General features: G+C 44.3%; 1 protein-coding gene across 1 annotated transcript in view; it reads left to right on the top strand.

Annotated features, from left to right (window-relative positions):
• si:ch211-126c2.4 (mucin-17) overlaps positions 1-8,518 on the top strand; it is a 31,436-nt gene extending 22,918 nt beyond the window's left edge. The window contains exons 6-8 of the mRNA XM_029764198.1: positions 5,330-5,401; positions 7,788-7,859; positions 8,377-8,518. Coding sequence (XP_029620058.1) covers positions 5,330-5,401; positions 7,788-7,859; positions 8,377-8,408 — 176 coding nt within the window. The 3' untranslated portion in view covers positions 8,409-8,518. The remainder of the gene's footprint in view (positions 1-5,329; positions 5,402-7,787; positions 7,860-8,376) is intronic.
• The last annotated feature ends 5,014 nt before the right edge of the window (positions 8,519-13,532 follow it).

The raw sequence follows: 13,532 nt of genomic DNA, 5'->3' as shown, positions 1-13,532 counted from the left end.
TGGCAAATCTGACCATGATTCTTCCTTACAAGCAAAAACTAAAGCAGGAAGTACCAGTGACTTGCTCAATACGTAAGTGGTCAGATGACATGGCTGCTATGCTACAGGACTGTTTTGCTAGCACAGACTGGAATATGTTCCGGGATTCTTCCTATGGCATTGAGTACACCACATCAGTCATTGGCTTCATCAATAATTGCATCGACGACTAAGTTGTCCCTTTAGTTACCGTACATAGATATCCCAACCAGAAGCCATGGATTACAGGCAATATCTGCACCAAGCTAAAGGCTAGAGCTGCCGCTTTCAATGAGTGGCTCACTATTCCAGACACTTAAGATATCCCGCTATGCCCCCAGACGAACCATCAAACGGGCAGAGAGTCAATAGAGGACAAAGATTGAATCCGACGTGGCAGGGCTTGAAAACTACACTGCTCAAAAAAATAAAGGGAACACTTAAACAACACATCCTAGATCTGAATGAAAGAAATAATCTTAAGTACTTTTTTCTTTACATAGTTGAATGTGCTGACAACAAAATCACACACAAATAATCAATGGAAATCCAATTTATCAACCCATGGAGGTCTGGATTTGGAGTCACACTCAAAATTAAAGTGGAAAACCACACTACAGGCTGATCCAACTTTGATGTAATGTCCTTAAAACAAGTCAAAATGAGGCTCAGTAGTGTGTGTGGCCTCCACGTGCCTGTATGACCTCCCTACAACGCCTGGGCATGCTCCTGATGAGGTGGCGGATGGTCTCCTGAGGGATCTCCTCCCATACCTGGACTAAAGCATCCGCCAACTCCTGGACAGTCTGTGGTGCAACGTGGCGTTGGTGGATGGAGCGAGACATGATGTGCTCAATTGGATTCAGGTCTGGAGAACGGGCGGGCCAGTCCATAGCATCAATGCCTTCCACTTGCAGGAACTGCTGACACACTCCAGCCACATGAGGTCTAGCATTGTCTTGCATTAGGAGGAACCCAGGGCCAACCACACCAGCATATGGTCTCACAAGGGGTCTGAAGATCTCATCTCGGTACCTAATGACAGTCAGGCTACCTCTGGTGAGCACATGGAGGGCTGTGCGGCCCCCCAAAGAAATGCCACCCCAAACCATGACTTACCCACCGCCAAACCGGTCATGCTGGAGGATGTTGCAGGCAGCAGAACGTTCTCCACAGCGTCTCCAGACTCTGTCACGTGCTCAGTGTGAACCTGCTTTCATCTGTGAAGAGCACAGGGCGCCAGTGGCGAATTTGCCAATATTGGTGTTCTCTGGCAAATGCCAAACGTCCTGCACGGTGTTGGGCTGTAAGCACAACCCCCAACTGTGGACGTCGGACCCTCATACCACCCTCGTGGAGTCTGTTTCTGACCGTTTGAGCAGACACATGCACATTTGTGGCCTGCTGGAGGTCATTTTGCAGGGCTCTGGCAGTGCTCCTCCTTGCACAAAGGCGGAGGTAGCGGTCCTGCTGCTGGGTTGTTGCCTTCCTACGGCCTCCTCCACGTCTCCTGATGTACTGGCCTGTCTCCTGGTAGCACCTCCATGCTCTGGACACTACGCTGACAGACACAGCAAACCTTCTTGCCACAGCTCGCATTGATGTGCCATCCTGGATGAGCTGCACTACCTGAGCCACTTGTGTGGGTTGTAGACACCGTCTCATGCTACCACTAGAGTGAAAACACCGCCAGCATTCAAAAGTGACCAAAACATCAGCCAGGAAGCATAGGAACTGAGAAGTGGTCTGTGGTCACCCCCTGCATAACCACTCCTTTATTGGGGGTGTCTTGCTTATTGCCTATAATTTCCACCTGTTGTCTATTCCATTTGCACAACAGCATGTGAAATTTATTGTCAATCAGTGTTGCTTCCTAAGTGGACAGTTTGATTTCACAGAAGTGTGATTGACTTGGAGTTACATTGTGTTGTTTAAGTGTTCCCTTTATTTTTTTGAGCAGTATATTACGGACTACAAAGGGAAACCGAGCTGCCAAGTGACGTGAGCCTACCAGACGAGCTAAATGCCTTTTTTAATGTTCGCTTTGAGGCAAGCAACACTGAAGCATGCATGAGAGCGCGCTCTCCATAGCTGATGTGAACAAGACCTTTTTAAACAGGTCAACATTCACAAAGCCGCGGGCCAGACGAATTACCAGGACGTGTATTCCAAGCATGCGTGGACCAACTGGCAAGTGTCTTCAATGACATTTTTAACCTCTCCCTGACTGAGTCTGTAATACCAACATGTTTTAAGCGGACCACCATAGTCCCTGTGCCCAAGAATGCAAAGGGAAACTGCCTAAATGATTACTGCCCTGTAGAACTCACATTGGTAGCCATGAAGTACTTTGAAAGGCTAGCATTGGCTCACATCAACACCAACATCCCGGAAACCCTAGACCCACTCCAATTCGCATACCACCCCAACAGATCCGCAGATGATGCAATCTGTCACACTGCCCTTCCCCACCTGGACAAAAGGAACACATATGTGAGAATGCTGTTCATTGGTGTTGTACTGAGAATACTGAGCTGTAGTCATAGTACCCACTAAGCTAAGGACCCTGGAACATAACAGCTCCCTCTGCAACTGGATCCTGGACTTCCTGACGGGCTGCCCCTGGTGGTAAAGGTAGGCAACACATCTGCCACGCTGATCCTCAACACTGGGACCTCTCAGGGGTGCATGGTTATTCCCTTCCTTAACTCCCTGTTCAACCACAACTGCGTGGCCAAGCACGACTCCAACACTAAGTTTGCTGACTACACAACAGTGGGCCTGATCACCGAAAATAATGAGACAGCCTATAGGGAGGAGGTCAGAGACCTGGCGGTGTGGTACCAGGTCAACAACCTCTCTCTCAATGTGAGCAAGAATAGACTAGGCCTACATTAACATCGACAGTGCTGAAGTGGATCAGGACGAGAGTTTCAAGTTCTTTGGTGTCCCCATCACCAACGAACTATCATGTTCCAAACACACCAAGACTGTTGTAAAGAGGGCAGGACAACACCTTTTCCCCCTCAGGAGACTGAAAAGATTTGGCATGGGTCCCCAGATCCTCAGTTCTAAAGCTGCACCATCGATAGCATCCTGACCAGTTGCATCGCCGCCTGGTATGGAAACTGCTCGTCATCTGACCGTAAGGCGCTACAGAGGGTAGTGCGTACGGCTCATTACATCACTGGGGCCAAGCTTCCTGATATCCAGGACGTATACAGTTGAAGTCAGAAGTTTACATATACCTTAGCCAAAAGCATTTAAACTCAGTTTTTCACATTTCCTGGCATTTAATCCTAGTAAAAATTCCCTGTCTTAGTTCAGTTAGGGTCACCACTTTATTTTAAGAATGTGAAATGTCAGAATAATAGTAGTGATTGATTTATTTATTTCAGCTTTTATTTCTTTCATCACATTCCCAGTGGGTCAGAAGTTTAAATATGCCTTTAAATTGTTTTACTTGGGTCAAACGTTTCAGGTAGCCTTCCACAAGCTTCCCACAATAAGTTGGGTGAATGTTGGCCCATTCCTCCTGACAGAGCTGGTGTAACAGTCAGGTCTGTAGGCCTCCTTGCTCGCACACGCTTTTTCAGTTCTGCCCACAAATGTTCTATATGGTTGAGGTCAGGCATTGTGATGGCCACTCCAATACCTTGACTTTGTTGTCCTTAAGCCATTTTGCCACAACTTTGGAATTATGCTTGGGGCCATTGTCCATTAGGAAGACCCATTTGCAAACAAGCTTTAACTTCCTGACTGACGTCTTGAGATGTTGCTTCAATATATCCACATAATTTCCCTTTCTCATGATGCCATATATTTTGATGTGCACCAGTCCCTCCTGCAGCAAAGCACCCCCACAACATGATGCTGCTACCCCCATGCTTCACAGTTGAGATGGTGTTCTTCGGCTTGCAAGCCTCCCCCTTTTTCCTCCAGACAAAACGATGGTCATTATGGCCAAACAGTTCTATTTTTGTTTCATCAGACCAGAGGACATTTCTCCAAAAAGTACGATCTTTGTCCCCATGTGCAGTTGCAAATCGTAGTGTGGCTTTTTTATGCCGGTTTTGGAGCAGTGGCTTGCTTCTTCCTTGCCGAGTGGCCTTTTAGGTTATGTCGACAAAAGACTTGTTTTACTGTGGATATAGGTACTTTTGTACCCGTTTCCTCCAGCATCTTCACATGGTCCTTTGCTGTTGTTCTGGGATTGATTTGCACTTTTCGCACCAAAGTACGTTCATCTCTAGGAGATCGAATGCATCTCCTTCCTGAGCGGTATGACGGCTGCGTGGTCCCATGGTGTTTATACTTGCATACTATTGTTTGTAAAGATGTACGTGATACCTTCAGGCGTTTGGCATTTGCTCCCAAGGATGAACCAGACTTGTGGAGGTCTACACATTTTTTTTTTCCTGAGGTCCTGGCTGATTTCTTTAGATTTTCCCATGATGTCAAGCAAAGAGGCACTGAGTTTGAAGATAGGCTTGAAATGCATCCACAGGTACACCTCCAATTGACTCAAATGATGTCAATTAGCCCATCAGAAGCTTCTAAGGCCAGGACATCATTTTCTGGAATTTTCCATGCTGTTTAAAGGTTGTCAACTTAGTGTATGTAAACTTCTGACCCACTGGAATTGTGATACAGTGAAATAATCTGTCTGTAAACAATTTGGGGGAAAATGACTTGTCACACACAAAGTAGATGTCCTAACCTACTTGCAAAAACTATAGTTTGTTAACAAGAAATTTGTGGAGTGGTTGAAAAACGAGTTTTAATGACTCCGACCAAAGTGTATGTAAACTTCCAACTTCAACTGTATCTAGCCACCTGTCCTTAATCAGTATAAAGGAGGAAATGCTTGCTTGTTGAGCAAAATCAAAGCTGTAATGCATCCTGATGTCTTTGCTTGCTGGTTCAGTAGGGGCCCCCAGAGACAACTGCAGGTCTTGACAGGTGGTATTGCAGTCATCAACCATCTTCTGGTAGACCGACCGCTCACTCTGAACAAGCAGGAGATGCTACTCTTGCTTCTAGCATTATTTTACAATAGCAATGCTGCCGTGTCAACATTTGTCTCCAGTTGTTTACATTTAGCAATTGTGACGCACTTTCCATGCACATTTTTGAGACCGAGCCCATTTGAAACACGTTGGTTGTTGGTACTGGTCCCTCAGGGTCACTCTACCGGCCTTACACCACAGATGGGAAGACTAAGTTTATTCCCAAAAAGCCATCAATGCACTCTGTAACCACTGGTCAAGTAGTCACAGAATGATCAATCTTTCTCTTGATTTTCTTGCAGGGTGTCCAAAGTGTGTGCTACTTCAGCAAGAACTGGAGATGTGTCGTCAAGAAAATGAGAGGCTGCAAGCAGGTATTATTCAAATGGAACATTTCTATTTTTTTTGGTGGGGGGAGTTACAGCCTACGGTTGAATGGCGGGAACCCTGATTACTGAGATTTTCCACCCAAAACCTTTCCCTTTTCCCGGGATAAATAGCTGCGAGAAACTGGTAAATTATAATACCTTTACATGAACAGCATGGCGTGAAATGGAACTGTTAAATCAACGCTCAAGTTGGGGAAAGACAGCCCTTCTCAATATGGAGCGCAGTTCACAATGCATGTAGACCTACTTATCATCTCATGGTAAGCGTTTTAAAACAGCCCATCACTCGAATATTGATGCTTTAAATCAGTGAATTTGCAGTTTTTCTCTCTCTATCATCAACCCTTTTACTCTGTACTTTGTTGAAGCACCTTTGGCAGCGATTATAGCCTCGAGCAGGTTGAGAGCTTCAAGTTCCTTGGTGTCCACATCGACAACAAACTAGAATGGTCCAAACACACCAAACCACACCATCGTGAAGAGGGCACGACAAAGCCTATTCCCCCTCAGGAAACTAAAAAGATTTAGCATGGATCCTGAGATCCTCAAAAGGTTCTACAGCTGCAACATCGAGGGCATCCTGACTGGTTGCATCACTGCCTGGTACGGCAATTGCTCGGCCTCCGACCGCAAGGCACTACAGAGGGTAGTGCGTACGGCCCAGTACATCACTGGGGCTAAGCTGCCTGCCATGCAGGACCTCTAACCAGGCGGTGTCAGAGGAAGGCCCTAAAAATTGTCAAAGACCCCAGCCACCCCAGTCATAGACTGTTCTCTCTACTACCGCATGGCAAGCGGTACCGGAGTGTAAAGTCTAGGACAAAAAGGCTTCTCAACAGTTTTTACCCCCAAGCCATAAGACTCCTGAACAGTTAATCAAATGGCTACCCGGACTATTTGCATTGTGTGCCCCCCAAACTCTCTTTTACGCTGCTGTTACTTTCTATTCATCATATATGCATAGTCACTTTAACTATACATTCATGTACATACCTCAATTGGCCTGACCAACCAGTGCTCCCGCACATTGGCTAACCAGGCCATCTGCATTTGTGTCCCGCAACCCACCACCCGCCAACCCGTCTTTTACGCTTCTGCTACTCTCTGTTCATCACATATGTATTTTAACCATATCTACATGTACATACTACCTCAATCAGCCCGACTAACCGGTGTCTGTATGTAGCCTCGCTACTGTATATAGCCTCGCTACTGTTATTTTTCACTGTCTTTTTACTGTTTTTTTATTTCTTTACTTACCTGTTGTTCACTTAATACCTTTTTTGCACTTGGTTAGAGCCTGTAAGTAAGCATTTCACTGTAAGGTCTACCTGTTGTATTCAGCGCACGTGACAAACTTTGATTTGTCTTCTTCGGTATGACACTACAAGCTTGGCACACCTGTATTTGGAGTTTCTCCCATTCTTCTCTGCAGATCCTCTCAAGCTCTGTCAGGCTGGCTGGGGCGCGTTGCAGCACAGCTATTTTCAGGTCTCTCCAGAGATGTTCGATCAGGTTCAAGTCCGGGCTCTGGTTGGACCACTCAAGGACATTCAGAGACTTGTCCCGAAGCCACTCCTGTGTTGTCTTGGCTGTGTATGGTCGTTGTCTTGTTGGAAGGTGAACCTTCTCCTCAGTCTGAGGTCCTGAGCACTCTGGAGAAGGTTTTCATCAAGGATCTCGCTGTACTTTGCTCCGTTAATCTTTTCCTCGATCCGGACTAGTCTACCAGTCCCTGCTGCTGAATACCATCCCCACTGCATGATACTGCCACCACCATGCTTCACCGTAGTGGTGGTGCCAGGTTTCCTCCAGACGTGACGCTGGCATTCAGGCCAAAGAAGTGCTGGTACTGCTTGATCTGTGGCAGCAGCCTGAAGTCCGGAGTCGGGTGTTGTTGCCAGCCATAGCTTTCCACAAGCACTGTATCATCCATATCTTTATTTATATAGAGTTGAAGTCAAAGTTTACATACACCTTAGCCAAATACATTTAAACTCAGTTTTTCACAATTCCTGACATTTAATCCTAGTAAAAATTCCTTGTCTTAGGTCAGTTAGGATCACCACTTTATTTTAAGAATGTGAAATGTCAGAATAATAGTAGTGATTGATTTATTTCAGCTTTTATTTCTTTCATCACATTCCCAGTGGGTCAGAAGTTTAAATATGCCTTTAAATTGTTTAACTTGGGTCAAGTGTTTTAGGTAGCCTTCCACAAGCTTCCCACAATAAGTTGGGTGAATGTTGGCCCATTCCTCCTGACAGAGCTGGTGTAACAGTCAGGTCTGTAGGCCTCCTTGCTCGCACTCGCTTTTTCAGGTCTGCCCACAGTCACAAAATGATCAATCTTTCTCTTGATTTTCTTGCAGAGTGTCCAAACTATGTGCTACTTCAGCAAGAACTGGAGATGTGTCGTCAAGAAAATGAGAGACTGCGAGCAGGTATTATTCAAATAGAACATTTCTATCATGCTTATTTTTGTGGGGGGGTTATAGCCTACGGTTGAATGGCGGGAACCCTGATTGCTGAGTTCATCGTAAAGTTGTGTTCAATTATTCATTTTTTTGGGCATACAATCATCTCCGTTGTTATTCATTTGGGAACAGATGACTCCCATTGAGAGCATTGGCTCCATCCAAAATACTCGGACACAAAATCCCAATACATTTATGACGAACAATGATGTACTACATCATATACGATTTTAATCTGTGTTCATGTGTCTGTGTGGCCATACTCTTTAGAGGTAAACAAATAAAAATCTGGATTCTCAGATCATTTGGAATAATAATTGCTAACTGGTATGTCCTCCTGCAGGACTACAATTCCATTTAGTCTGGAAGTCAGGATGTGGAGCAAGTGTTTTGATGTCACATTGCTAATGGCTGTAAATTGTATTGAAATCTCATTTCAGGTAATTTAATCTAACTTTTTGACTTTGACTAAAATGTATTCCAGAGCTACGTAATGGTGACAGGATGGATTTGTAAAGGAAGACGCAAAAATGGAATGGGATTGCACAGATAAATGGAATAAGTAACAGATTCAAATGAAATTGTTTAACTTTTTGTTAAGATTTAATAAAGATTTGATATGCCTATTGGTGTTTTTTTTCTTTTAGGTTTAGAAGAGGACATACACTGAGTATACCAAACATTAGGACCACTGTCCTAATATTGAGTCTCCCCCCCCCCCCCCCCAATAGGCCTCCATCGTCAATTTGTCGGTGAATGGACTCCACAAGGTGTCAAGCGTTTCACAGGGATGCTGGCCCATGTTAACTCCAATGCGTCCCACAGTTGTCAGGTTGGCTGAATGTCCTTTGGCTGGTGTACTGTTGTTGATACACATGGTTGAGCATGTTGCGCGTGAAAAACCCAGCAGCGTTTTGACACATAACGGTGCACCTGGCACCTACTCGCATACCCTGTTAAAAAGCACTTTAATCTTTTTTTTCTTGCCTATTCACCCTCACACAATCCATGTCTCAACTTAAACATCCTTATTTAACCGGTCTTCTCCCCTTCATCTACACTGATTTTAAAGTGGATGAAACAAGTGACATCAATAAGGGATCATAACTTTCACCTGGTCACTCTGTCATGGAAAGAGCAGGTGCCCTTAATGTTTTGTACACTCAGTGTATATTGCCGGTTTTCCAGACCCAGATAAAGCTTAGTCCTGGAATAAGTGATTTCTGTGGAGAATTTCCATTGCGAGTGCTTGTTAGTCCAGGACTAGGCTTAATGAGGGGGTGGCAGGTAGCCTAGTGGTTAGAGCATTGGGCCAGTAACCAGAAGGTTGGTAGATCGAATTCCCGAGGTGACAAGGTAAAAATCTGTCCTTCTGCTCCTGAACAAGGCATTTAACCCACTGTTCCTAGGCGTTCATTGTAAATCAGAATTTGTTCTTAACTGACTTGCCTAGTTAAATAAAGGTTAAAACAAAATATTAAACAAATAAATGAGTCTCCGAAACCGTCCCATAAGTGTTTTCTAGTAGTTAAATGGAGGTTCAGCTCCATGGACATCTAACCAGTTTGGACTACTGATTACCCCCAAACTGGACCACCAGTGGTTATTAGCAAGGTGTGGTGATTGTGACAAGTAGCTTGTGAATATACTGGTCCCGTTCCAGGCTGATTTTTATTTTTCAGTCCTGCTGCATGAAGCAACCTAATGTTGCTATCATATGTGGTTAGCTAATATGTAAACCCTTATCCAGGTTGGGATTTCTGGAAGGAGACTGCAATGTAGAGGCCATGATTTACCTCTTGGTACTAAAATAAGTGGAGAATTTCAGGGTCTATAAATTATGCACGTTTGAATAGTCTTGAATACTGGTTGAAAAGGTTCTGGAATACTGTTGGAGGAATGCACCTCTTTCATGAGGAAATCAATCAGCTTTTTGATTGAATCTTGCTGGCATACTTACTGTCCCCAATTTATTCTGTTTTTTTGTCCACTACCTGTAGGTCATAGACTACAATGTAGTGAGGTTTGGTTGAGTTATGATAACTCAATGGTGTCTACAAAAGGAAGCTGGAGAATGGAGATGTAATCAGTGGATGTTCCCAAATCGCTCCCTACCCCTTGGCTCTGTAACCCTTTGTTTCTGCAGATCTGTAAGGTGTAAAGCAATATGGTGAGAGCTTTACCACTGCACTGCTTATAGCTATCCAGACCTTATGTAACCGATGTGAAATGGCTAGTTAGTTAGCGGTGGTGCGCGCTAATAGCGTTTCAATCAGTGACGTCACTCGCTCTGAGACCTGAAGTAGGGTTTCCCCTTGCGTTGCAAGGGCCGTGGCTCTTGTGGCGCGATGGGTAACGTTGCTTCGGTGGGTGTCAGTTGTTGTGTGCAAGGGTCCCTGGTTCGAGCCCGGGTTGGGGCGAAGAGAGGGACGGAACCTACACTGTTACACTTACAGATCTGCAAATATCAAGTGACTTGACTTGGAGCGATTATTCATTTTTTGGGGGGCAGCGTGTGTTAAAGAGCATCTAGATTCTCCTACATAGTGATGGTGGTCCAGTTCATGATTAACCAATCGTGTAAATTGGTTATATGCTGTCAACTGTTCTGAATCCTAGTATTGCTATATTGCAGGTAAAAAATGATATAATCTACACATGCATGGGGGTAGGGGACTTTTTTTAAAAATGGGCATCCAAGATCCAACAGAGTAGGGCACACTTGAAACCGGCCTGAGCGACGTAACGGCAGTGTTACATGATTACAGTCCTGAGTTCACCTCAGAGGCCTACACTTAATTATTTTGGGACTTTTGGGTTAGCAAGAGCATTGTTGTAGAACAGGATATATTCCTACTGAATTGTCCAAATTAAATCCATGAATGTTTGTTAAATATTTAGAATGTTGCAAGCAATTTATTATAGTGGGTGTATTAATTTCCACAATCATGCCGTTTTTAAACCGATACAGGTATCTCAAATGAAGCTCAACATTTACTCTGCCATTTTCACTTATACCTATGACCCCCTGAAATGGGATCGTTACTAATTACCACAGCCACAAAATTATAGTGTACGCATACTCAACCAATCAGATTAGGGAGTGTGATGACGCGTATGCCGACCTACAGTCGTGGCCAAAAGTTGAGAATGACACAAATATACATTTTCAGGCTCCTGTCTCAGTTTGTATGATGGCAATTTGCATATACTCCAGAATGTTATGAAGAGTGATCAGATTAATTGCAAAGTCCCTCTTTGCCATGCAAATGAACTGAATCCCCCCCAAAACATTTCCACTGCATTTCAGCCCTGCCACAAAAGGACCAGCTGACATATCAGTGATTTCTCTCGTTAACACAGGTGTGAGTGTTGACGAGGACAAGGCTGGAGATCACTCTGTCATGCTAATTGAGTTTGAATAACAGAAGCTTCAAAAGGAAGGTGGGGCTTGGAATCATTGTTCTTCCTCTGTCAATCATGCTTACCTGCAAGGAAACGTGCCGTCATTGCTTTGCACAGAAAGGGCAAGGATATTGCTGCCGGTAAAATTGCACCTAAGTGAACCATTTATCGGATCAAGCGGTTCAATTGTTGTGAATAAGGCTTCAGGGCGCCCAAGAAAGTCCAGCAAAAGTGCCAGGACCGTCTCCTAATGTTGATTCAGCTGCAGAATCGGGGCACCACCAGTACAGAGCTTGCTCAGGAATGGCAGCAGGCAGGTGTGAGTGCATTCTGCACGCTCAGTGAGGCAAAGACTTTTGGAGGATGGCCTGGTGTCAAGGGCAGAAAAGAAGCCACTTTTCTCCAGGAAAAACATCAGGGACAGACTGATATTCTGCAAAAGGTACAGGGATTGGACTGCTGAGGACTGGGGTAGTCATTTTCTCTGAATCCCCTTTCCGATTGTTTGGGGCATCTGGAAAAAACTTGTCCGGAGAAGACACGGTGAGCGCTACCATCAGTCCTGTGTCATGCCAACAGTAAAGCATCCTGAGACCATTCATGTGTGGGGTTGCTTTCAGCCAAGGGAGTGGGCTCACTCACAATTTTGCCTAAGATCGCCGCCATGAATAAAGAATGGTACCAACACATCTTCCGAGAGCAACTTCTCCCAACCATCCAGGAACAGTTTGGTGACGAACAATGCCTTTTCCAGCATGATGGAGCACCTTGCCGTAAGGCAAAAGTGATAACTAAGTGGCTCGGGGAACAAAACAACGATTGTTTTGGCCAGGAAACTCCCCAGATCTTAATCCCATTGAGAACGTGTGGTCAATCCTCAAGAGGCGGGTGGACAAACAAAAACCCACAAATTCTGACAAACTCCAAGCATTGATTATGCAAGAATGGGCTGCCATCAGTCAGGATGTGGCCCAGAAGTTAATTGACAGCACGCCAGGACGGATTGTAGAGGTCTTGAAAAAGAAAGGTCAATGCTGCAAATATTGGCTCTTTGCATCAACTTCATGTAAATGTCAATAAAAGCCTTTGACACTTAAGAAATGCTTGTAATTATACTTCAGTATTTCATAGTAACATCTGACAAATATCTAAAGACACTGAAGCAGCAAACTTTGGAAATTAATATTTGTCATTCTCAGAACTTTTGGCCACGACTAATTGCCGGGGTTGATGACATGCATTTATTTTGTCTTGTTCAATTAAAGTGTGCAAGCTTAACATGAAGTTTGCCCTTACTCATGCTATAGTTATTTGTCTTAACCCAAAATAGGTTTCCTCCAATAGCTGCATTGTTTTTAAAATGGCATTGAGACAAACTGATATCTTGATTTTCATTTGAAAAATACCAGTGTACACAGTTTCGCAGAAATTTAAAGTTTTGAAATTGGCATATTTTAGGCTGATTTCAAGAACTTTGTGTTCTGACTTATAAACATGAATATGAAATATTGTTGTTACTGAGGAGAATGCAGAATTTACATTGTCAGAACATGTTATTGTAGATATTAGGCTTCCAATGGAGAGAAGGGCCACAGTCTGGTTTCAGTTGTTTGGTTGTAATTTGAAATACTTGCTACACCAGAAGGTAATGGTTATGTGTAGGAGGAATGCATATGGTGGGGTCAGTGGAGGTTGCTTTTCCCCTTAGTAACATTCCAAGACCCTGGCCCATATCCAATCGCATGCTTCCGGCCACTAAGGGTGGATAGCTGTTGATTAGTGAGTAATGGGGCCGAGGTCAGGTCACATGAAAGGAGAAGGAACAGTTTATTACCCATATCACTTAACTTCCTGCCTAGCAACAGATGTATTTGCTGTCCAGATGTGTGAGGAGACTCGGCATAGGAGGAAGTTATAAATATATGCGCTTATGTAAACATGTTTTTCTTATGCAGCTGTGTGACCCAGTGGGTGAATAAACTTGGTTTGAGCTTTACTAGTTGTCTGAGTTTTTACTATGTTTATTTAGAACCTAACAGTTGGTGCTGCGAGCAGGGTTCACCACAATTTACAGTGGAACTACGGAGTCCGAATCAGTGAAAGGAGCTAGCACCAGAAACAAGGTAGGCAAAGTTACCACTCATTCTGACATCTTGGGGAGATGAGAATCGTAGGCTGAACAATTAAAGGATACAGACCTAGAAAAGCCTGAGTTTGTTTAGTAGGCCTACTGTA

The sequence above is a fragment of the Salmo trutta genome, chromosome 10, assembly GCF_901001165.1.
Source record: "Salmo trutta chromosome 10, fSalTru1.1, whole genome shotgun sequence".
In the NCBI taxonomy this organism is placed as follows: domain Eukaryota; kingdom Metazoa; phylum Chordata; class Actinopteri; order Salmoniformes; family Salmonidae; genus Salmo; species Salmo trutta.
Note: the sequence above shows the minus strand (reverse complement) of the source record. Positions and strands in the feature narration are given on the sequence as shown.